This window comes from Eublepharis macularius, chromosome 6, assembly GCF_028583425.1.
Source record: "Eublepharis macularius isolate TG4126 chromosome 6, MPM_Emac_v1.0, whole genome shotgun sequence".
Taxonomy (NCBI): Eukaryota; Metazoa; Chordata; class Lepidosauria; order Squamata; family Eublepharidae; genus Eublepharis; species Eublepharis macularius.
In genome coordinates, this window is record NC_072795.1 from 54,995,485 (window position 1) to 55,021,525 (window position 26,041).

Below are 26,041 nucleotides of genomic sequence, written 5' to 3' on the forward strand. Positions count from 1 at the left end.
TACTTTGTCTTTATAAAGATGGGGGTGAGGGAATAAATTAGGAAATACTCCTGCCAGTTTGACTACATTTCAGGTAAAGGAGGCATTTAAATGATGGGGGATTTCCCATTTGAGCCTCACAAATACTTTTTGGCTCTTCTCACCCATGCCAGCTAGAAGAGCTTTGTGAATTTGGTGCCAAAGAGAAATTCTTCTTGTAAATGGGCTGGCTAGAAGGGAGGGATTGAGCCAGGAGCTATTGGGAAACAAGGAAGAACAAACACAGTTGGGTCACTGCTTCTGCTAACACTGCAGAGTCCACTGTCTATAAAAAGGCAAGGTTGTTGAGTCAAAAGCTGTCACAGACAGTAAGGAGCAGTCTGTGACAGACACCTCTGCAACACCTGTGTAAAAGCTTGAGGAGAAAAAGATGACACGTATCTTCCAAGCCACGATTGGCCTGCTGGGTAAGTGACTTCAGACTTGCAAGTTTGAAGTGGGAAGTCCGAGGAACTTGCTAGACAGAATCAGAGAGTTAACTTTTCTAATGGTCAGAAAGGGAAATCTGTAAAATAGTGCTATAAGTGCTTACAGCATTCCTTTTTAAAGAAAAAGACAGAGCCACTGAAAGGCAAAACACTAAAAAATGCAAACCTATCCTTCCCAGAGACTTCACTGGGCTGGAATGTCATTTTAAATAGCATCACAGCAATAGCTACCTTTATTGCGAGCTTAACTTGATCCAAAAAGTGTCCTGCCCTTCAAGTATGTGCTTACTGGAGTCCTGATAAATAGGATGGGAGTTAAAGCAAAATACTGACCTTTAAACCCATGTCTCTTTCTCAGAGCTTAAAATGGTACTTAACTATAAGTGTAAAGTTCACTTTGTATTTAATGCAATGAATAGCAAGATATGGGCTGAAAGAATATTTGCTGAGGTCATTCTGGAGTCCACAAAAGACAACTATTCTGTGATTGTTTTTAACTTGGGAAAATCAGTGTGGCACATGCATTTTTCCAAATCTTTGTTTGCCAAAGTAACACAAGTACAAGGTGAAAGACATTTATATGAAAGAACTGGCAATGTGAGATGGGCAAACTAACCCATCTTACATCTGTTAATTTTGCCCTGAAAATATACCCTAGCAGTTTCCACAGCTGGTAAAAAAAATGAATTGCAAACAATCTGGATTTATTTGCAGTGGCATCCCTTACAGCCCCCCCCCCCGCAAGCTTTTGCATTAGAATTATATGAAAATAATGTAACTCTAAGCAGAACCGTGCAGCTGTAGCTCTTTCTATTTGAGTGCTAGGACTGATGTCTTGGAAACAGTAAACACCATGAGCCAGCAATGTTACTTCCCTCCGTTATAAAAATATTACTGAATTTCGGATGAAATTCAGCCTGTGAAATGTGCAGTTTTCAGCTGATAACTTTCAGGTTAAGCTGGATGTGTGCATGCTCATGGCTTGTGTGGCAAAGGCTGTTCTCACACTGCTTACTGGCCATTCTCGCGTGAAATCTCGCCAGGAAGACGCTGTCGTTCCAGGAGCTTGGTGCAATGTTCCATGGCCAGTAAGCAGTGTGAAAATGGCCAAACATGGATTAGCATTTGACACTTGATCACAAAGTCTTCCCTACCAGTATACTCTGGGCAGCACCAATGGCAGTGGGGACAAACCTATCTGTTCTCAAGACCCATTGAAATTAATTGGATCCCTGCAAGATCACAGTGCTCTCGTCCATTAATTGGTGAATGTTTGTGTGTATGGAAGAGCCATGTGGACTTTCTGCTTCAAGCACCAAAACATGTTGGGGTGGACCTCCTTGATTATGACTACTGTTTTGGTGCATTTGTGACTGCCGGTGCGATCCTAAACAGAGTTCCACCATTCTAAGCCCGTTGACCGAGAGGGTAAACTGAGAGGATGTAACTATACATACAATCACACTGTGAGTGTCAGAAGTCAGTATACTGCAGACAGTATGTGGCATCTTCAGTCATACAACTAGAAGAGCAGCTGGAAGTCATCACAGGCTGAATAAAAACTCCAGTTATCATGATGAGCTGAAAAAGTCATGAGCATTGACTCTAAATAGTAAAATATTGTTTGAAATCTGAGATATACATCATCATCATCATCATCATCATCATCAACACATATAAATGGGGGGTGCTTTTCTTTTTTGTAAAGAGTCCAGTAGCACCTTTAAGACTAACCAACTACATGTGGAGACATGTATGAAGTAGTGTTAGTCCCAATACCAGGCTGTAGCTTTGCAGTGGCCGCACAGAGTTTTAGTAGGCAAGGCACATGAGCAGAGCCCTTACAAAGCTAAGCAGGCCTGTATCAGCTGAGTGTCTGCATGAGAGGCTGCTCGAGGTTCCCAAATAATGACACCTTGAATTGGAAGAAAGATGGGATGGAAGAATTAGTTCCTGAAAGAGAAAAATCTCTCCTGACAAGATAACAGTAATTCAAAAATATGCATCTGATTATGTAGGCATATAGTGATGGCTTAAACGTTCTGATTTTGCAATCATATTTTTGTGACCAGAGAGTGCTTTTCTGCTCTACTCTGTTTTGTTATGAAGCCTGGTTGAAACCGTGCAAAGTAATCCAACTGTGTAAGCATTTGAGGAATTGAAACTTAAATTACTTGATGGAATATGATTTTGCAAACACCATGGACTCTTATGGACTATTCCCTGTGATATATTTTGTGGCAGTGCGTAAGTTTTCAGCTTTGCACCATTTTCTTGATGCACATTCATGGGGCAAAACTATAGAGATACTCAAGTTTAAATTTTGTTTTTTAGCAACCTTACTGGCTGTGAACAATGTGCTTGCAGGTTCTGGCAAGTCAGCATCTGAGTGTTTATCCAACTCTGTTTGCAACAGTAACAACAAAACTATAATAACAACAAGTTATTAATAGCAGTGCATTCCGGAGCTATTTTTTGAGTTAGTGTTTTTTATTGTTTTATAAATCTGTATTTTAAAATGTTTTGATCATTTTTGAGAGCCAGTGTGGTGTCATGGCTAGAATGACCAACTGGTATCTGAGTGTCTCAGGCATGATTCCCTGTTCTGCCATGGATGCCTGCTGAGTGACCTTGGCCCAGTTATAAACTCTCGACCTAACCTGCCTCACAGGGTAAGATGGAGGAGAGGAGAATGACGTAAGCCACTTTGGGTCTGCACTGTGGAGAAAGGCAGGGCATAAAAGAAGTAAAAACAATAATTTGTCACCTTGGGAATCCTGAGCTGAGTGGAACGATGACACAATATGCTTTAAATAAATGATAATGACAGACCTTATTTTGGGTTAACGTCATATGAGTTTTTTTTTACTTCAGTTGAAATATTCATGAATGTTTTGTCCAAATCATTACTTAACTTCAGTGAAACAGTCAGGATGAACTGTGACAACCGCAACTCACTACTTCCCCCCCCATCTAATAGCACAAAAAGGCTGATCGGGTCATTTGGTATTGGTATTGGGTAATGGCAGGGATTTTGGGGAGGGGGGGAGGTTCAGATAGGTGGTATTCTCATTGTTCAAGGTCCACGGTATAACATCACTACTCCTGCCTTCATTTTCTCCACAGCATTGTGTCTTGTGACTCACGCAGTAAAATGGTGCACAGTATCTGATGCTGAGCAAGCAAAATGTATGGACCTGCAAACATGCTTGAAAGGGAACATAACAATGCACTGTGTGAAGAAAACTAGTTACCATGACTGCATACAGGCCATTGCAGTAAGTGACGTGGAAACTGAATTGGTGGGGAACTTCCCAGAATTCAGTGAGCAGGACCAGTTAAGCTTTCACTGATGGCTTGGGCAACCATGTACAGTAAGATTGATTTGGAAAAGACCAGTGCCTGGTTGGTATCAGGAGGTAGAACCAGAATTGTCTACACAATGGAATTCTGTCAAAGCCAGAACCTGAAAGAATCTGGCTGGTTATGGTGGAGCCAGAGCAAATCTGGCCTGAATCTGGTGGGTTATAACAACGATATTCAATTTATATACAGCCCTTCAGGACAACTTAATGCCCACTCAGAGCACTTTACAAAGTGTGTTATTATTATTCTCGTGACAATTATCCTGTGGGGTGGGTAGGGTGAGAGAGCTCTGAGAGAGCTGTGGCTGACTCAAGGTCACCCAGCTGGCTTCAAGCAAAAGAGTAAATCAAACCCTGTCCTCCAGATTAGAGTCCTACTGCTCTTAACCACTACACCAAAGTGGCCCTTGTGGTAAATCCAAGGGTAGAATCAATAGGGGAAAGTCTTTGTTATGTCACCTTTGAAATGTACCAGGTTTTGGAGCTCAGCACTGGTTTTCTATAACACAACATGCTTTCCCTAGGTATGTCCCCAGGCCCAGGTGATGGAAGTAGTCTAGGAGCTCTATGCTTTTTAAGCACTGGGGGATCTTGATTTAAACTGAGACCCTGACATGCTGGGATATGGTGCTTAAGCCTACCTCCTGCACTGTTTTCCCAACCCAAATTAAGCTTTGGGAAGCCATTACTACTAAACCAGTCCATTGGGTGTCAGGACATTAAATCAGAAAATAGCATCTGTTCATTCATTAATCTTTCTATTAGTTTTGTTATTTTCATTTTTATACATATTCATGTTCATATTCTAATCAACATAAAAATGTGGCTTTTCACATGGGCTGTTTCCACATGGATATTATTGCAGCACTGATTTGGGGGATATCCACATGATGTCATCCTGTGCTTTCCCCTGTTTTGTGACAAACTTCCCCAGACCTAATTTGGTACCATCTTTCTGAAAAGATTGCAACCAAAGAAACTTTGGACACCAAGTGGATGAGAGCATGTACATTTTTGCAATTTCCCTTACCTCATTGCCCCTGGCAACCATTTCTACCTCCTTGCAAGGCTTTTCCAGACCCTTTTTAAAAATCCGAATTAGCTAAACTGATGCAGCATTCTAATGATCTACAGCAACAAGCTTCCAGTCTCCAGCTTTCATTTTGATTGAAAAGTCTCTCCTTTTTTTTTTTTTGCATATTTCCCAGTATATCTCTTCAATGAAAAGGACTAGACTTTGTTATATGAACTGGTAACTGATACATGGTTGCAATAGATTGTTATAATGTTATAATGCTATAGTGATTTAGCTAGTTCTGATTTTTTTAAAGTCTGAAAAAAGCCCACCCTGGTGGTGGTAGAAAGTTGTGGTCATAGAAGGCTGAGGCAAGGAAAGTTCAGGGAACCTTCTGTATGGATGCTCCATTGCCAATACAAATACCTCTGCATTTGCAATAGCAATGGATTCTACACAGACAATCAATCAAGTATGGAAACAACCTTAATTTTTTAAAATAGTTTGGAATGAATGCACATCTCTGTATTAGCTTAATTACTCTGTTCTGGAACTTCTGGGAAGTTCTCTTGTATTGATTGCTAATTCTGGTAGAAACTGGGGTAGTACTGGAAGGAACTTTTTTCTAGCCCTTCTCCTTCATGTTTCAATCTATAGTGGAAAATTAGGGAAAGGATTTCTGTGTTCTCATTTTACTACTCTTGTATGTTTTCAGAACTCTGAAGCAGATGCTATCAGCCTAGATGGTGGCCTTATTTATGATGCAGGTTTGGCCCCTTATCACTTGAAGCCCATTGCAGCTGAGGTATATGGAGAAGGTAACTTTGAAAATGAACCTCGATAAGAATTTGTAAAAAAAAAAAAAAAAACCAGCAATTGTCCATTAGTGCATCCTAATAGCTGCTTTCTTCCCCCACTGTGCTAACCAAGATCTTCTTAGCGGAAGACTGAACTTGGGATTTTGTTAAGCTTTACACATAGAATCTAGGACTGGAGAGATGCAAAAAGGGCTGGCTGTATCATGAGATCAATTGCAGTGGTTGCCTCAGGGGGCAGGTGGGGGCAACAGCTGTAGGGTTTCCAGCTCTGGGTTGGGAAATTCCTGGAGATTGGGGGTGCAGCCTAGGGAAGGTAGGGATCTCAACAAGGTATATATACCCTCCAAAGCAGCCATTTTCTCCAGGGGACTGATCTTTGTGGCCTAGAGATCAGTTGTAATTTTGGGATATCTCCAGGTCCCACCTGGAGTTTGGCATCCTACCCTGATGCCTCAAACACCACCACCACCACCACACACACACACACACACACACACACACACACATCCCAGTTCCAGATCAGCTAAACTTCCTTGCCTTCTTGGCCAAGTTCCCTTTAAAAGAAGCTCAGCGAACCATACATACCCTATTGGGATCACATGATCCCTTCCTCTTACAGGTATCCAGCCACCATTTTACTTCCCCTTTAGGACATATAAGATTTTAAAGTTGGAAGAGGGAGGATAAGGAGGATTAGCTGCTCTGGTTTCAAGACAGTAGCAGAAGGTAGCAGCAGAAGCACGTTGAGTGGCCTTAGGGGTAAGACATACTGTGCTAGCACTGGGTGCAAATTGAGAGAAATTACTGTAACTAAAACACTGCAGCACAATTAGCAGGAAACACTGAACAATAGTTGAAATTCTATTTTGCATTATGAGCATTGAAACAGTCTAGTGGCTAGAAGGGCATATGGGGGCAATGCCCCCCTCGATAGGGGTCACGGGGGGGGGAGATGTGTGGGGGAAACTCACCATGATGTCATTCCCAGTGCAACAAGGAAGACTCTAGAGAGTGCAGGAGTGCGCTTTGGAGCTCCTATCCCCATTCCCTGCACACCCTCCCCCTGCCCCCGCCGGCCAAGTAAGAGGTTGGGGCTGGGATTGGGAGATCCCCACCCCTACCGGGGGCGGGGGGCGGGGACTTGGGAACCCTACAGGTCCTTGTGAATATTCCATGCCTCTCCTTGAATTCAGAGCTTTTGTTTGGGAGATAGAAGAAAAAACACACAAGCACTTTTTACCCAGATTTCCTGGGACTAAATTAATATCTCTATGTTTAATGTGGCCAATCAAAGTAGGCTTGAGCCATAAGGAACAACTGAAGAGCTTTTCGCTGTCCACATTTCTGATTTTCTCTCTCCCTTTCAGAATGTGCAACCAGTTACTATACTGTGGCTGTTGTGAAGAAAGGAACAGTCAATTCACTTAGTGACCTCAGAGGGAAGAAATCTTGCCACACTGGCTTCGGCAGATCTGCTGGATGGAATGTGCCAATAGGAATTTTGTTGGAAAAAGGTTACATACAGTGGGCTGGAGCAGAAAACGAGCCTATACAGAAAGGTAAGAAGCACAGCAAAGAACACAGTGGAGTGCTCAAGAGGTGTCAAGGTCATAGACTTAAGGCCTTCAGAAAAATGTCAGCCAAGTTCATCTGCAGGAACAAAAAAAAACCAAAATGTGTGATGACACTTTACAGGCAACTGAGTTATCTGTGTGTGAGAGAGCTAATCTTATACACCAGAAGAAAAACAAAACGTTTGGTACAGATGAATTGGTGCTCTCTCCTTTTAGTGGAAGACATATGTCAAGATAAGGATATATATCCACAGGCCTGTTAGATATCAAACTGACCTGTGATTTACCTTGAAAATACAGCCCTGGAAAAGCAGGGAGGAGAGGGCAATAAACCCAGCAGGGTAGTACACCATTTACTCTGACACCTCTCTTTGGGATGTTTATTATAAACTAACATCCTGTGAGGGATAAATAGATGTTGGTCTAGCCTTTGGGGTGACATCATAAAACCAGCTTTGTGGCCTAAATGTGTCTACATGACAAGGGCCAGTTGGGTCATGGAGTTTGGGAAATATTGGTTTTGACTGTCTAGGAGAGAGGGAAATCCCACCCCCACCCCCGGAAAGAGAGGGTTTAAAAAGGCTCTGGTGCCTGTTGTGTGGACGGTTCATTGGGACGGAGAAAGGAGGACACTAGAGGCAGCCTTGCCTCTTTTCTCAACCCCCCCCCCACCTCAATGACAAACACCCATCCCTGCTGGAATTTCAGGTACTGTTTGGTAACTCTCAAGGGATAGTTTGGTATTAGAATGTTTTGTTTCCTTTTCTCTCTTTTATTAGGTGTGTTAAGTCTTGTGCACTGCTCCTTCTGTATATCACTGTGCTTTCTGTATTTTATATTCTGCTGCAGTACAATCCAGATCTTTCTTTGGTTAAGTAAAGCTGTGTCCAAGCCTCAGCCGCAAGCCTCCTGCTCAGCCATTGGCTAGAACTCTGCACACACACAGAGGCTCACCAGTTTCCCAAATAGCTGGTGAAATGTTAAGCCTGTTTCAGTTTGGGTGGTGGTGGAACCTAGGACTGGGAGTGAGTAAGAAGCCCTCACTCTGGCCATAATAACACATGGCAGGCATTCCCCTGAAGTGAAAATTTCACTTGGGGTGGTATAGCACAGTGGCTAAGAGAATGCGATGTGTATGGGATGCCTCAGGTTCCAATCTGGCCTCAAGAATCAGCTCCCAGATGCAAAGCTTTTATTTGCTTCAGTTCTTCAGCTGCAATTTGGAGCTGTCCTACTCTAGTATTGTCGAAGGCTTTCACGGCCAGAGAACGATGGTTGTGGGTTTTCCGGTCTGTATTGCCGTGGTCTTGGCATTGTAGTTCCTGACGTTTTGCCAGCAGCTGTGGCTGGCATCTTCAGAGGTGTAGCACCAAAAGACAAAGATCTCTCAGTGTCACAGTGTGGAAAAGATGTTGGCAGGTCATTTGTATCTACTCAGGAGGGGTGGGGTTGAGCTGGTTTCCAGTTCTGAAAAACACCAGGCTAACAAAACACTCTATACTCGACAATAGCCCTGCAGAGAAGATTAGCACATCAAGCACCAATCCATATGCAAAAGAACCTCCTCAGGATACAATGAAGCCTCCCTCCATTAGCATTCCACACCCTGGGAAACTCTTACAGGATGACTCAGCTCAACCCCACCCCTCACGAGTAGATACAAATGACCTGCCAACATCTTTTCCACACTGTGACACTGAGAGATCTCTGTCTTTTGGTGCTACACCTCTGAAGATGCCAGCCACAGCTGCTGGCGAAACGTCAGGAACTACAATGCCAAGACCACGGCAATACAGCCCGGAAAACCCACAACAACCATTGTCCTACTCTAGCTTCACTCATCTGAGCTGAGCCTTCTAAAGCTGCCATCCTGCAAATGGCTAAGATTGGCAGCTGCCTGTTCAGTAGTGACTCTTGCCTTGTGGAATGGCATGCCTGGTCAGAAAGGCACCCACACTTTTGTCATTCTACAGGATGTGCAAAACCATAATGTTCAAGGAAGCCGTTTAAAAAAGATATAAAAATTGCATTTTTAATTAGTAGAATCAACAACCCAGCAAGGCACCTTTATAATAGTATAGTCCATTGTAGGTATCACCTGCTTTTACTGCATTGTCTTTACTTTGTAATCCACATTCTGTATTAATTATAATATACTGGGTTTATATCATTTGTCATTAACATTCTTCTCTAATTCTGCAATCCTAATAGTTTTGCATTGTTCGTTGGTTGTTTTATGCTGTCTAATTGCACTGTTTACATCTTGTAATCCTCCATGAGTCTGAGGGAGAAAAGTAACTATAAATAAAGGGCTGTTGTAAAGATTGCCACAAAGCAACTTGGGTTTGATATATAGTCAAAGGCTTTCATGGCCGGAGAACGATGGTTGTTGTGGATTTTCCGGGCTGTATTGCCGTGGTCTTGGCATTGTAGTTCCTGATGTTTTGCCAGCAGCTGTGGCTGGCATCTTCAGAGGTGTAGCATCGAAAGACAGAGATCTCTCAGTGTCAACTTGGGTTTGCCACAGAGTGCCACAAAGCACTTTGAACACTGAAAGTGACACATGAACACTCAATATTATTATTAAACATTGTTCAAATAATTAAGTGTAAAAACTAAGGATAATCCAAGTGGCTGCAAAACTCAGTCTAACAAGTATATCTGGATTATTTGCAATTTGACAGAGGTGGCTTAACTTGCAACTGACGCCAATAAAGATGCATGTGATCTGATACTTGCACCCCAGCATGTTCAGTGACCTAGAAGATCCTGGGGATAAATGCTTCTCACTATATCTGCTTTCTACTGATGTGCCACCTGTAAAAATGGAAGACATGGGAGGCTGAGCCATTCCTAATAACTTATGTGAGAGTGCATTTTAATAACAGAGGTCCTACCAATGACTCATCGCATGTATATATTTTGTTTGCAGCGGTAGCCCGTTTTTTCCTTGCTTCCTGTGTCCCTGGGGTTCCCAATGAACCCAGCCTGTGCCGTTTATGTATTGGGGAAGGGGAAGCTAAATGTTCTGCCTCTGATCCCTACGCTGGCTATTCTGGAGCTTTGAGGTGAGTAGCAAGTGCTTTTGTATAGGCTTTTTTTAAAAAGCTTTAGTAATTTTAAGTGCTTTGTAAATAAAATGGTGTAAAAATGCCTGGGACTTTACACTGATGCTATGGCAAGGTTTCTCTGGCCTTAGATTACAACCTGCTTATCCCCATTATTGGCATTAAAAGAATGCCATGCTTTCAGTAGCATGGGGTGTGTGGCCTGATTGGCTTTCCACACAATTGGAGCATGTTACAGCTACTATTTACTTTTAGAACTGTTTGCCTTAAAAAAAGAGAGAGAGAGAGAGATCTGGCCGGAATCCCATATTAGCATATGAGAGACACATTCTTCTAAGAGTAAACAAACAAACAAACAAACAAACAAAATAAGACCATTTCCAACATGGCAGGCCATTGTAGTGGAGCAGCAATAACCTTCAATGGGCTATAAAAGGTGTAACACTATGTGGGATTTTTAGTTTATTTTTATTTATCTGACATACTTCTGCTCCACTTTTCTCCCCATACAAGGGCTCAGTTGTCCTACAAAGGTTACAAGTATCAGTACAAATTTCACAAAAGAATAATCAATCAAATAAACCAATAAATATTTTAAAGGAATGTTTAAAAAGAAAATATACAGCAATAATGAAACCAGCCTCAGTATGCTTCAATGTTCCTTAAAAAGCCTTTCTGAGAAGTTTGGTTTTATAACTTGTTCTCAAAGCCAAGAGGGGTGATGCCTTCCTAAGTACTTCCAGGAGGCAGTTCCAACGTGTAGGGACAGCTATCTTTATGAGCTGAGAATGGGCAGAGGCAGATCTAAGTCTACAGTAAAGGATAGCTAAACACCCTTGCTGGAAGGAGGGCTCCTGAAGGTAAAGTCCCAGGTATGAGGATCTTGGGCTGTGAGAAGCCTTAAAGGTAGGAACTAGCATCTTGATTTGGACCTAGAAACAAACAAGCAACTAAGAGAAGGTTTTCAGGACAGGCATAGAAAGTACAAGCATAGTATGTACTACATCAAACCAATGGTTGCTTCCAAGTTTTTTTCAAGGGCAGTCCCATGAAGAGCACATTACAATAGTCTAGGCTTGAAGTTACTGTAGTATGATGAGTGTGCCCATGTTAGCTGAATCCACATGGGAAGGTTACTTATGTGCTATATAGTTTCAGGTAGGTAGCAGTGTTAGTCTGTAGTAGAAGAGTAAGATTCAGGTCCAGTAGCATCTTAAAGACCACTATACTTTGGAAGTCTAGTTGGTCTTTAAGTTGCTGCTGGACCTGAATCTTACTCTTCTGCTAGTCTCAGGCAATCTTGCTCTTATTTGCTGGGCAGGGGAAAGTATTTTTGGCCACATGGTTAACTTATTTTTCTAATACAATAACTGTACCCAACATAACTTCTAAGAGTTTAACTGGGTCAACAAAAGACTTGCCTGTCCAAAATAGGCAGCACACTTCTCACCAACATGTCAGCCTAGCCAATCAGCATCACCTCCATCTTGTCTAGATTCAGCTTCAGCCTGTGGTCCCTCAGCCACTGGGCTACAGCTTCTGGGCAGTGGCCTAGGGCAGAGACAGAAGCTTCAGGAGGTTTATTCAAAAAGTGGGAGTCATCAGAATCCAAACCAGTGTTTAAATGATTTCAGACAAAGGCCTTGCAAAAATGTTCCACAGCACAAGCAATAATAAGGAACCATGGAGGATAAAACCCAAACAGAATCTTATTATCCAATGACAACCTGTATTCAGTTCAGTAGAAAAGATCTTTATCATTTGAATGCCAATCCTCTAATCTCTGCTGTGCTCTCCAGTCACTGTAATAGCACCAAGTGGCCAACTGGTTAAAGGCAGTCAAGAAATCAAATAAAGTGAAAAGGAAAACATCCTTTTTATCTGGTGGAGATTGTCCACCAGAGCAACCAAAGCTGAGTCCATCACGTAGCCAGGACTGAAGTCATATTGAAAAGACTCAAAGTCAGATGTATCATCCAGGAAATCACGGAGTTGCTCTGCCACCAGTCACTCAGTCACTTTTCCCAGAACGGGCAGATTAGAAACCAGTTTATTGCCGGAGAAGAGAATAGTGCAGGCATGGGCAATGATGCTGCTGGTCACAAGCAATATGTAATAGGAATCTGTAACATTTCCCAAACCACATATCATGCTGCAATCATATATGAAGCTGCCTCATAACAAGTCAGGACATGATTATAAGAAGAGCCCTGATGGATCAGACCAGTGGCCCATCTAGTGTGGCATCCTGTTGGCATGCAACAGCCAATAAGTTATCCTGGATAACCTGGAAAAGTAACAGGGCACAGAAGCCAAGGCCATTCCCTGATGCTGACTCCTAGCACTGGATTCAGAGGTTTGCAGCCTCTGTATGTGGAGGTGGGAAATGTAGGTGTCCTGGTCTTACAGCTTGGCTCTCCATTTAATTAAAGTTTACAGAACCCCTTCACACACACACACACAGTGGAGGGGAAGGGGGGCACCTGGCAAGAGCCTGACGCCTGGACTCCCCTCCCAACCACATGTTCTCCCTCCCATAGACTGCCGCTCTGTAAACTTCTGTAAGCTGCAAGACCAGGATGCCTACATTTCCCATCAAAACTTGAGGGAAGCTGACAAGTGTCCAAACTGTGACAGGCGTCACTTGTAGCTTGGCTCTCAGGCAATCTGGGCTGGCCCAAGGGTTTTGGTGCCTTAGGCAAATGATGACTATGGTGCCCCCTTTCATTCAGCTTGCATACAGTAACCTATCAGTAAACACAGGGCTTTTTTCTGGGAAAAGAGGTGGTGGAACTCAGTGGTGGAACTCAAGACTGCACAATGACGTCACTTTGGGTCAGCTGGAACAAGGGGGGAGTTTTTAAAAGTTTAAAATGCCCTTGGCAAAAATGGTCACATGGCTGGTGCCCCCCCCCCCGATCTCCAGACAGAGGAGAGTTTAGATTTCCCTCCGCGCTGCTTCAGTGGCGCAGAGGGCAATCTAAATTCCCGTCTGTCTGGAGATCAGGGGGCGGGGCCACCAGCCATGTGACCATTTTCAAGAGGTGCTGGAACCGCTGAAAAAAAGCCCTGAGAAAACATCAGCTGGCTCATTTCAAGGGCTACAATCCTAACATGGTTACCTGGAACTAAATCCCATTGAACATAGTGGGAATTACTTCTGAGTAGGCATGGTAGACATGCATAGGAGGAATGCTAGTTCGGTTTCCTCTCTGCCCTGCACCCCTGGAGCTGCCTATAGCCCTTTAACTCTTTTGCCACCCCCTGCAGCTCTGGTGCCCTAGGTGAATCCTTAGATTTGCCTAGTGGATGGGCCAGCTTTGCCAGCGGTGAAAGTTCCTTCCCTAATTCTTGCTACCTTGAGAGCCTTTATCTGGAGATGGCATGGTCTGAACCTGAGACCTTGTATATGCAATGCCTTGTGCTCTGCTACTGATTCATAGCCCCTTCCTGAGCCATGGCGCTGTGTGTGCATGCACAGTGCAGAGGGAGAGAGTGTATTGTAATACCCACACAACAGAAATATGACCTTAGGCGTTGTGCAAAACAAACAAATGTAAATGTATTGCACACAAAAGGGGGAAATGTATGTAAGGCCCTAGATTTTCAGTGTGGGATTAGGCTACTACTACAGGTAGTACTTTGAGATCTCAGATTTTTACCATTTTAATAACATTCCATTCTACAAGGAGAGAACTAGACCTCTCTGATTAATATGAGAGGCAAGAAACTGGTTAGCCATTTGTACGTGGCACTGTGCAGTTCTACCTATAAGAGGTGGCAAGGTTATCTTTCATAAAAAATTTACTTATTATGTCTGTGTTCTAATACTGAAATATCTTGAGTCCCCATTTCTCCTTTCCCCTTTAAATAGCTCCCCCTTCTTCAGATAACTCTTTCCTGAATGTCTTAGCCTTAATGATTCCTCAACATCACACTACTAATTTGCTGGCCGTTGATCACTTTTGAGTTCATTCATGTCTTGCATTTGTAAGCCCTCTGAGCAAAGCTGATACCATATCCCTTCTTTGATCCATACAGTATTACTGAGCAATATTAAAGAGTAATAGTAGACAGTATGCATTGGGCATGGCTGGTACAAAAAAAGAGAAAATATTGTTGTAATTCTTCCTCCTCTTCTTTTTCTAGATGTTTGATGGACGGAGTTGGAGATGTGGCCTTTGTGAAACAAGAAACTGTACTAAGTAAGGATTTGGGATATGTCTAGCTTAGCAGATGGAAGGCATGAAGTTTGAGTCAATCTGTGCTGACTTCCTACTAGGGCCATTTTCATACTGCTTACTGGCCACGAAACATCATGCCAAGCTCCCAGAACGACAGCATCTTCCTGGTGCGATTTCGCACTAGGAAGATGCTGTCGTTCCGGGAGTTTGGCGCGATGTTCCATGGCCAGTAAGCAGTGTGAAAACGGCTTCTGTTACAGATCCGGCTATCCATCCTGTTTTAAATTAATACATATGAGTACATAATTATATTAGGTAATTACATTCTTTTGTGACATATTAACATTTTTCAAGAGAGAATTCTTCAAGGTAGCAAAAATCTGGATTTAATTCCTGATCCAACCACATTCCTACTATACAAACTTGGATGAAGCATGTTCTTAGTTTGATGATGATGACAGTCCAATAATTGAAAAGTGAGTTGGAGGTGGGTGGGGCAACCCCCTCTCCCCAGAAAATAACATTTTGCATGAGAGGAAAAGGTGACTCAAAATCGGCTTTCAGAAAAACACCGAAGTAAAAGTGATCCGAAAGAACCGGAAAAAACAAAACCAAAGCAAAAAATTAAGGCACAAAAATGTGTGTGGAAACCATGGGATAAACTGAAGCAGTATGTGGCCAGAACTGAAGAAAACTCCCAGTGTGGAACTTTTTACTCATGGTTTTGAATGTCTAAGCTCTGCTTTTCAGAGGCTCCAGTACCAATACGTAAGTAAGTCAGTAAGTAAGTAAGAAAGTAAGTCAGTCTTACTTTCAAATTTCCATCGCACTCTTTGTCCTTATTCCCTGTAGGCCTCTCTGAAGAAGAAAGGAACAAATATGAGCTGCTTTGTTATGATGGGACCAAAAGGCCAGTGGAACAGTATAGATCATGTAACTTGGCTAGAGTTCCTGCTCATGCTGTGGTAGCACGAAGTGATGGTCATATTGATGAAATCTGGGAACTGATCTCAACATTACAGGTATTTTTCCAGTTTTATTAACTAGAGATAAAGAATTCAATGCCAAAATGTAAGGATTGAAAGTGGGAGAATACATGATATCCATTGCCAGCAAAAATGTTTCAAAAAGGGATATATTGCACAAATAAAAGACCATTATCCATTCAACTAGGTAGAAAAGCACAGATTATAAAAACCCTATTTTCTTTTTTTGAAAAAAGGTACCCTAGTTCGGTACAGTCACCATTATTAGGGAAATACTGCAGAGAAATAAACATGGCATGAAACGGAGTGACTAGCAACACAATGCACGCACACTCACACACATGGTCAATATGCAATCAAAACCTATTAGCTAGGATACCTAAGTTCCAGAAGGGGATTAGTAGGGGCAAGAAAGAAAGAGAGAACTTATACAAGCCTGATCCTTGCAGGAATAGGAGTCTAGGAGGATCCAATGGAGGGTAACAAAGGATGCACAATGACTGTGTGCAGGGTGATCCCAGGAGGTAATTGGGGGTCCAGAGGGTGAAGAAGAGAGAAGAATAACTGAGAGTTCGTAGACTGATCTGATTGCAAGGCTCTGTTGGAAATCCAGTGCAGCATCATGAGGGCGATAGGTAGGGAGATCCTCCTACAAAGTTACTGGGAGAATTGAGACTACTTTTATAGGCAGATAATACTGTGTCTTTGTAAACTTATATTCATTTACCCCATGCGATTGTTTATGGAAATGTTCTTGACACTGTATGGAAATGCCTGCCCTTGTCCTTGCCACTGATTGTACTAATCTCACACTATGTAATACACCTTGAGTCTCAGTGAGAAAGGCGGAATATAAATGACATAAATAAAATAAATAAATAAAATATTTACAGAAAGAGGGTCAGTGAGGGAATAGGAGTGTGCAGGCATGAAGATGAGGTGACATCAGAGCCACTAGGGGAGAAGAACTGAGGAAAAGGAATCCTCATGGACGCGGTGCTGGAAATTCTGTGACCTCTGATTTACATCCTTGGGGAGTGGGCAAGTGCATAGCCAAGTGTTAACAGGAATGAAGAGGTTTGTGCACCAGAAATGTGAGGAAGAAGCAAGGAGAGGAGGGCACAAGTTGCTTTGCTCTCCCTCATTGCTCTCTATACAATTTATTCTTCTCTAATACCCAATTTCCATGTAGTATCTCCACATCATCTTCTTCATGCTTGCTTTCTCTTCACTAAACCATTTTTCTTTCATCCTAGAAACGGTATCCCAAGGGCACTCAAGGAACATGTCAATTTTTTGGCTCCTCCCATGGGAAAGACCTCATGTGTAAGGACTCTGCTATGAAATTTATCCGTGTCCCTCTGAAAGTAGATACTCAACTGTACCTGGGCCCCCAGTACCTGGCTGCTATTCAGAATGTCAGAAAAGGTAATCAGGGCATTTGCTATAATGGATTGTCAAGCTAGGTGTGGAAACCTTGAACCAGTTCCTGGAGGCAGTTTTGGAATGGATAAGGGCTGAGAAACTGAAGCTCAATCTCTAAAAGACAGAGGCTCTACTTATGGGTGGAGGGACTGACCTCTATATTGAGGTGTCTTCTGTTCTGGATGAGTTGCACTCCCTCCCCTGAAAGGAGCAGATTTGCAGCTTAGGAGTGCTGCTGGATCTGGGTCTCCTGTTCGATAAGCATAAGCATATGGCAGCAGTAACCAGGAGTGCATTTGATCAGCTTTGGCTGGTGAGTCAGCTGCAACCTTTCTACTAAGGATCTTGCCACTGTGGTACACGATCTGATAATATGTAGATTATATTACTGCAATTCACTTTATATGGGACCACCCTTGAAAAGTGTCTGGAAACTACAACTGGTGCAGAATGCTGTGATACGGGTCATGGGGATTCCACTCTTGTTTCATCTACACAGGATTCCAGTTTTCTTCCAGGCTCCATTGAGGCTGCAGGTATTCACCTTTAAAGACATGTGCAGCTTGGGGACCACATCCCTTAAGGACCACTTACTCCCATACAAACCTTCTCAACTTTTATCATAATCTTTAGAGGCCTTGCTTTGGGTGCCCCAGTCTTCTGAGGCTAGATGGGTGGCAGGGTTACCAGGTTCCTCTGGCAACTACTGGTGGGGGTGGGGCTTACTAAGACATATGGGAGGGCGTGCCAGTGACATCATCACAATGTCATTCCTGTGCACCTAGAAGTGATGTCATCACATCACCAAGTGATACCACAGATGCCCTAGTATTTTATTTTTTATTTAATTTTATCAAATTTGTACCCCACCCTCCCTGTGAATGGGCTCAGGGTGGCTAACAACATATATTATACAATTAAAACCATATACATATCTAAAAACCATAGAAACAATATAAAGCAACGAGCACTGTGATCAACTCAGGCTATAATGAATATCTTAAAAAACCATGTACACAGCCCAGGGCGGCTGCCAGTGGAGCACAGGATGTGGCAAACAGGAAGGGGACAATTCGCTCGCTCTCAACCAAAGGCCCGGTGAAACAGTTTGGGCAAAACTGTATGGTTTAACCTGTTAGGTGGAGGAAAGTCAGGACTGGATGCTTGTTTGGAGAACGGATGCTTTGGGAAAGAACCAAGGGAGTACCAAGAAACACATCTGTGGCATCACATTAGAGATGACTGACCCTTTAATTCACCCTTTAATTATATTTATTTATTTATTTAAAACATTGGTATGCCATCTTTCTACCCAAAACAGGGTCCCCAAGGCTGTGAACATTAAACACTGAAAACAACTGAAAACAACAATTTAAAACCATTTAAATTTAAAACAGTATTTCAAGTGGTATCAAAACAATTTGATCAACACACAAAAACACTCAACACAAAAAGAACAGGGAAGAGGCCCATAACAGTTATTGGGGGTATGCCAAACAAAAAGTTGCACCCACTGATGGAAGACAGTGATAGAGAGTGATAGATAAATCTCCCTGGGAAGAGAATTCCAAAGTTTTGTTGCCATGATTGGGAAGGTCCTTTCCTGGGTTGCCACCAGTCTAGCTTCAAATGGTAGGGGCACCTGAAACAGGGCTTCCAAAGACGATTGGCATGAATGTGTAGGTTCATATGGGAGAAGGCAGTCCTGAAGATAAGCTAGTACCAAGCTGTATACGCCTTTAGTCAATAACAGCACTCTGAATTGGGCCCAGAAGCAAACTGGGAGCCAGGGCAGGTGAAACAAAACTGGAGTGATATGGTCCCTATAATCCACTCAGCATTCAGGCCACAGCATTCTGTACCAACTGAAGCTTCTGAACAGTCCTCAAGGACAGCCCCCATAGAGCACATTGCAGTTGTCTAATATATATGTTACCAGGGCATGAACTACAGTCCCTGAGATCTGCTGGCAGTGTGAGATAGAGCTGAGGGTCATCCGCATATTGGTGGCAACTCATGCAAAATTCTCTCCCAGAGGCTTTATGTTGATATTGAAAAGCATGGGGGACAAAATGGAATCTTGAGGCACCACATAGGCTAAGGGGCAGAGCAGCATTCCCCCAGCACCACACCCAAAAACCTACTTTCAAGGTAGGACCAAAACCATTACCAAACAGTACCTCCCAGTCCCAATCCCAAAAGGTGGTCCAGAAGGATTCCATGACTGATGGCATCAAAATTCCCAAAGGGCTCCAGGATAATTAACAGGGTCGCACTCCCCCTGTCCATATCCCATTGCATGTTATCATCAGGGTGACCAGGGCTGTTTCAGTCCCATAACTGGTCTGAAACCAGATTGAAATGGATCCAAACAATTCATTCAGGAGTCCCTGGAGCTGGCCAGCCATCACTTGTTCAATCACCTTGCTCAAGAATGGCACATTTGAGACTGGACCATAGTTATTCAAATCTCCTGGGGCCAGAGTAGGTCTCTTTAGGAGTGGATGCATCACTGCCCACTTCAAGGTAGGAGCAACCACCCCCTCTCTCAAGGAGGCATCGGTTATCTTCCAGATCTAGTCCACCAGTCATTCCTCCCAACAGCTTTAAGCAGTAAAGGAGTCTGGCTTGAGTACTAGGAAAATATAATATTCTCACAGTGGAAGTGCTCACGAGGGAAGACACTGGAAGTAAATAACGAGCAGGAATGTATTATGAACTGATATTATGGAAAGATTCTTTATAGTTAAAGCAGAATGAACAAAAATCTTCCCTAAATTGGGGATGCTCTCCCTGAGGCTACCTGAACATATTATTTAGAATTAATAGCTCCTTGTATCCTACCTATGTAAACATCTTTTAATCAGAGCATTCATTTAAGAAGCATTTCATGTTACTGCTGCTTTCTGGCTAGCATAAAGATGACTGACATTTCAACTCTGATTTTTCAGTTTCCAGAAGAAAAATGATGCAAATTGATCTAATTATAAATTACTAGTTGTTATTTTATCTATTTACTCCATTAATACTGTCTTCTGGTAGCCTTGCATGTGCCTGATAAGAGAATTTTAAGTTTTATATAATAAAAAATAGACAAAGCATAAAGATACATTGTCGAAGGCTTTCACGGCCGGAGAACGATAGTTGTTGTGGGTTTTTCGGGCTGTATTGCCGTGGTCTTGGCATTGTAGTTCCTGACGTTTCGCCAGCGGCTGTGGCTGGCATCTTCAGAGGTGTAGCACCAAAAGACAGAGATCTCTCAGTGTCACAGTGTGGAAAAGATGTTGGCAGGTCATTTGTATCTACTCAGGAGGGGTGGGGTTGAGCTGGTTTCCAGTTCTGAAAAACACCAGGCTAACAAAACACTCTATACTCGACAATAGCCCTGCAGAGAAGATTAGCACATCAAGCACCAATCCATATGCAAAAGAACCTCCTCAGGATACAATGAAGCCTCCCTCCATTAGCATTCCACACCCTGGGAAACTCTTACAGGATGACTCAGCTCAACCCCACCCCTCCTGAGTAGATACAAATGACCTACATCTTTTCCACACTGTGGCACTGAGAGATCTCTGTCTTTTGGTGCTACACCTCTGAAGATGCCAGCCACAGCCGCTGGCGAAATGTCAGGAACTACAATGCCAAGACCACGGCAATACAGCCCGGAAAACCCACAACAACCATCATAAAGATACAATTACACAAAAACTATCTAAACAAAAGTCAGCAAACGGACAAAAATAACAAACCATAGAAACAGAACAAAGAATAAACAGAAATAAACTATATAGGTATTTTCAAATTTTCTATTACTCTGTGCTAAAAATAAAAACTCTCTTTTTTCTAATGTCCAAATTCCTTAGTCCATAAATTCACAAATCATCAAATCATTATTGTCTGTTTCATGTAAAAAGTCAAAAAGAAGTTTCCATTCAAGAACTATGAACTTTCTGTCTGCTCTCTGATCAATGAAGTAAGTTTCACCACCATTGCTAATTCCAATACATTTATTAACCATTCGTCCATTACACGCAGTGTTGGACTCTTCCAATTTTGTGTATAATCTTGCTGCCGTGATCATATATAAAAGCAAAGTTCCATAGCTTCTTTCCAACTGAATATCTATTATTCCCAAAAAACAGGGCCGTTACCACACGGCTTACCTGCTTGCGTTATGTCCCAGCAGATTGTGCAAAAAATGCAGAAGATCACGTTTTTTGCGCGATCTGCTGGGACATAACGCAAGCAGGTAAGCCGTGTAGAAACGGCCCAGGTCTCTGATTTCAATTGTATTTTAATCTTTCAAATTTTCTGAATTAATAATTGCATTTGTGTCCAAAAAATCTTTCTTCATGTTGAGCGCATTTCCAGCATAAGTTCGAAAAGCCCTTATACATTCTAGGCAGTTTCTCAGGAGTTGTATACCAACAATATACCGTCTTATAAAAATTCTCCTTAAGGCTGGAGCTTAATATAGTTTTTAACCTTTTCAACCACTTATTTTCCCATTGTTCCATGAATATATCATATCCACATTTTTCACCCATTTAATAATACATTCCTTCGCTCGCTCTTCCTCTGTCTCAAATTTCAACAACTGTTTATACATTTTGGCAATTTTAATGTGACTATTAATCAGTTGGTGCATACCGTGGCTATGCAACTTGTTTGCAGCTCAGCAGGGCAGCCAAACTCCTGGTTTACTGAAGAGTCTCCTCCTTTGGTCCTTTAGAGAGACCTGCTCCTGATACAACAAACAGGGTCCGGTGGTGTACCGTGGGCAAGAATGAGAAAGCCAAGTGTGATACCTGGAGCGCAGTGAGTGGAGGCGCAATCGAGTGTGCTGTGGCTGACAATACAGAGGACGCCATTGTCAAGATTCTGGTAAGGGCTAAAACTTGCATCCTGTTCTCCCTTGTCTCTTTCCATTGAAAGCAGTGACTGAGGCCTTGCCCATCCCACAGCTTTCCATTTTCATTTTGGTGTGGTTTGGTTCACAGTGCTCTTAGCACATCTGTGTATGTCTGTGCCTTCTACCTTTTATTCCTCAAACACCGAGGAATGCATGTGTGCATGCTTGTTTATTCAAAATATTTATCCGTTATCTTTCAACCATAGCTTCCAAAGCATCTTACAACTAAGCTACAAGTCCATCTAGAAGAATAAAACTCCACAGAACTTTTAAAAATTGCAAAATAAACAAAACAAGAAAATTGAAATCCAGTCCAGAGTAGTATATTAAAACCCGTCAAAGACCACTAAGAGCCTTTAGTGATCTGGAAATCACTTTATGTGGCACATAAAAGCCATTAATGTCAGCACCAATCCTGTAGAAAAGGGAAGATGAGACGCCACCTTGGCAAAGTTCATGGCCCTGGTAGCCACTGCCCTCACTTGTGAAGGCGAGGTCACCCAGGGACTAGATGTTCTGATTTACTTGAATTAGAAGATTTGAATGTGGTAGTCATTATATATCATAGAGGAACAGTTCATGCAATATTTTTCACACTTATTGGTAACTACCGATTGTTTCTCAGGCTTGTACTGCTCTGAAGGTTTTCTTTAGCCCTAGAGCAGGAGGAGTTTAGCCCTGTGATTCATATGCCTTACCCTCAGGGCCTTTTTCTGGGAAAAGAGGTGGTAGAACTCAGTGGGTTGCCCTTGGAGAAAATGGTCACATGGCTGGTGGCCCCACCCTCTGATTTCCCTCTGAGCGGTGCGGAGGGCAATCTAAACCCCCCTCTGTCTGGACATCAGGGGGCGGGGCCACCAGCCATGTGACCATTTTCAAGAGGTTCTGGAACTCCGTTCCACCACGTTCCAGCTGAAAAAAAGCCTTGCTTACCCTACAAACTAAATGTATCAAAATCACCATGTATAAGCTAATATAAAGCCAATTGAGTTTCTTAAAGGGTATTTTTGATGGCTGTGCTAGATCTCTATTGTGTAACGTGCTGCTGTGTATAACTGCTGCTGTGTATAGCTGTTGTAACTGTGTGTAACTGTTACAGTGATGCGTTATGATCTAACCTTTCTTTGTGAAAGATCTCAATTTAGCACACTTTATTTTCATTGCAGAAAGGGGAAGCTGATGCCATGAGTTTAGATGGAGGCCTCATCTATGTTGCAGGAGAATGTGGCTTGGTGCCAGTGGCATCAGAAATCACTGATCAGAGTAAGTAGAGACTCTGGCAGCTTCACATGCACACTGCTGAAAACATATAACCATTAGTTTTAACCATCAGATTTAGGCAAGCTTAGAGCTATGTGTCAAAGGAAATTTCACATACTCTGGATTTTCAAAGGACCAGTACCCAGAAAGGGCAATCCTGTACAGTTACTTCTGTTGAAAGCTGTTGGCTTAGACTGAACTAACTGTGCATAGGATTGCCCTGAGAATCAGACAGACATTATCCTGCAGCTAAAATGCTCTCCAAACCATGCTCTCCACACAAGTGGGTGGACCACCCTCAATATAATCCCAGATCTTTTCAGCTGTAGCACCTCTATTAGCAGACTGAGGATGTGCATAGAACCCCTTCCTTAACTGCATTCCATAGATTCTGCAAGACAGTTTTATTTCAGAAGTTATTGGGTGGATCCCTGATCTGTATAGCCCAGGCTAGCCTGATCCCATCAGATCTCATGAGCTAAGCTAGGACCAGCCTTGGGACGGGAGACCACCAGGGAAGTCCAGGGGTCCCTACGCAGAGGCAGGCAATGACAAACCAACTCTGAACATCTCTTGGCTTGAAAACCCCACAGGGTTGCCCTAAGTCAGTTACAACTTTACTACCAAAAAAAGATGGATAGGTTTTTTTCTGCAGATGCTGAACTGGGTTTCTGCCTTCCGTGATGAGAATTTATAGTTGTGTTTTTAGACTGGTTATTCACTGTTTATCAGTTGTAGTGTATTTTGTGCAAGCCGCTTTGATTTATTTTTAAAAGAAAGATCACTAAAAGGGGGTGCTGTGATGGACTCCCTTCACTCCCTCACACTGAGGCAGATTTCTTACCAAAATCAAAGTTTGCTTGCTATGGCTGAGCAGCAACAAGTAACGTGTCTCTGTTTATGGTCGTAAAGTTATTTTTTTCTCACCCTGATACGCAGTTATATTCTTGGCTTTTTAGCCCAGGCCAGAAAATTAATAGGGGAAAAGCAGAAGCCCTCTTCTTCTTTGTATAAAATGGCACTAGAGGCTGAATAACTTTCAAAAGAACCATCAACTTTATTAAACAGGCAGGAATGGAATATGGGCAGTCAGGCGATGAAATTGCCGAGATAAAATTTGTTGGTAGAACAGAATACTTTAAAAGTAATAGGCAAAATAATAGGCAAAATAGTTTTTTTGCAGCTTAGTTTCAATGTTTACAATCCTTAAGAGTGAGAGGTGTTTGTTTAATACTTTGGTTAAAGCAACAATGTTTCTTCACAGATTTCCCTTTTCAACTCAGATGTCCTGATGTTAGTTCAACACTGTTTTCCCTTTACAATAGACCTGAGCCAAACCCCCTTCTAGACACTGGGCAGGAATTACTATTCTTCACCTTAAAGACATAACTCTATTCACTTGGCTTGAATGGGAGTCTCCACTTACTACCCACCCACTCTGCCAAAAAAACACACCCAGTTCTATCTTGGCTGTGTAAATGGGTTTCAACTTGTGCTGGCTTTTATGCTTGGAATTTTTAACTGGCAGTGAAATCCTAAATGGAGTTACTCCAGTCTAAGCCCATTGATTGGAGTGACTTTGTTTAGAATTTCACTGTAAATGTCTTCCTTAAGACAAAGTTGTTACAGTTAGGACAAATGTTTTCCTTTCCTCGCTTCAGAGGGGAACCTGTCTGACCCTCCTTGTCAGATCCTCTCACACACTCAACTGAACTCAGAAAACTCTGTCAGCCACCAACTGTCATCCTGAGGGCTGGTTCTGACTGGCCAATCAGAGAGAGGAGGGAGCAGCCTGTCAATCAAGTTCTCAGTGCAGGCAATTGTTAACTCCTACCCTTCCATCTCCCTGAGCATTGCACTTAGGAAACCTTCTTTGAAGTGAATTCCATCACAGGGTCTTTCTTATTCTCATTGCAGGGGACATTGAAGCATGCCGTAGTGAAGGAACACAGATCCGAGGTGAGTAATTATGTAGCACGCCCTGACCTGGATAGCCCAGGTGAACCTGATCTTGTCAGATCTTAGAAGCTAAGCAGGGTTGACCTTGGTTAGTAATTGGATGGGAGACCTCCAACAAAGACCAGGGCTGCAGCGGCAGGCAAAGGCAAACCACCTCTGTTAGTCTCTTGCCATGAAAACCCCACCAGGAGTTGCAATAAGTCAACTTTGATGGCTACCAATTATGTAGCGCACAGGTATAGAAGAGAGCATTGGGTGTTTGAACTTCTACTTGAAAATGGAAAATATAGTGCCCTAATTTTCCCATCATTTAGGAATAATAATGAGCCTAATACTGGAGCTCTGGACTAAATCCATTGACAAAGTACTTGTTAAATGTGATTTATAAGCTTGTACATGGAACAAAAATACTGATTCGCCCTTGCAAGTATTTAGCTTTGCTGTTCATTTGAGAGATTTTGTGGTTTCTCTGTCTCTTGGTAAAGGCACCTACGTTGCTGTAGCTGTTGTCAAGAAAAGCAATCGTAAGATCACTTGGAAGAACCTGCGAGGGAAGAAGTCCTGCCATACCGGCCGCGATAGAACTGCTGGTTGGAATATACCTATGGGCATGATTATCAATGAAACTGGAATTACTGATGTTGGTGGGTGACTTTATATTTACTTATTAGTTACCTTTCTATCCTATCTTTCTTCCCAAAAGGTTAAGTCAGCATACATGACCCCCCCCTTTTTTTTTTACTGTGAGCATAGCTAGGAAAATGGACAAAGAATGGCCCAAAGTTTCCTAAAAAACTGAAGCCAGATTTCTGTGGTTTAAGTATAGTACTCTGATCATTACCACACTGGCTGTCTTATACGTATTATTCTCCTCTATATCCTTGTGCCTTTAAAGACTCAAGAGAATGTTAAGCATACCCCACTTGCTTGAGCAGTAAGAAGTTCTAGGGGCAGCACTATCAGCATTGGTTCCTCTTGGAGAAGAGAGCACCCAAATCTTGTGGT

General features: G+C 42.5%; 1 protein-coding gene across 1 annotated transcript in view; it reads left to right on the forward strand.

Moving 5' to 3' along the window:
- Positions 1-322: 322 nt before the first annotated feature.
- TF (transferrin) overlaps positions 323-26,041 on the forward strand; it is a 37,614-nt gene continuing 11,895 nt past the window's right edge. The window contains exons 1-12 of the mRNA XM_054982260.1: positions 323-446; positions 3,594-3,745; positions 5,563-5,665; positions 7,033-7,224; positions 10,172-10,307; positions 14,457-14,512; positions 15,344-15,513; positions 16,734-16,905; positions 21,638-21,789; positions 22,984-23,080; positions 24,995-25,036; positions 25,522-25,680. Coding sequence (XP_054838235.1) covers positions 410-446; positions 3,594-3,745; positions 5,563-5,665; positions 7,033-7,224; positions 10,172-10,307; positions 14,457-14,512; positions 15,344-15,513; positions 16,734-16,905; positions 21,638-21,789; positions 22,984-23,080; positions 24,995-25,036; positions 25,522-25,680 — 1,468 coding nt within the window. The 5' untranslated portion in view covers positions 323-409. The remainder of the gene's footprint in view (positions 447-3,593; positions 3,746-5,562; positions 5,666-7,032; positions 7,225-10,171; positions 10,308-14,456; positions 14,513-15,343; positions 15,514-16,733; positions 16,906-21,637; positions 21,790-22,983; positions 23,081-24,994; positions 25,037-25,521; positions 25,681-26,041) is intronic.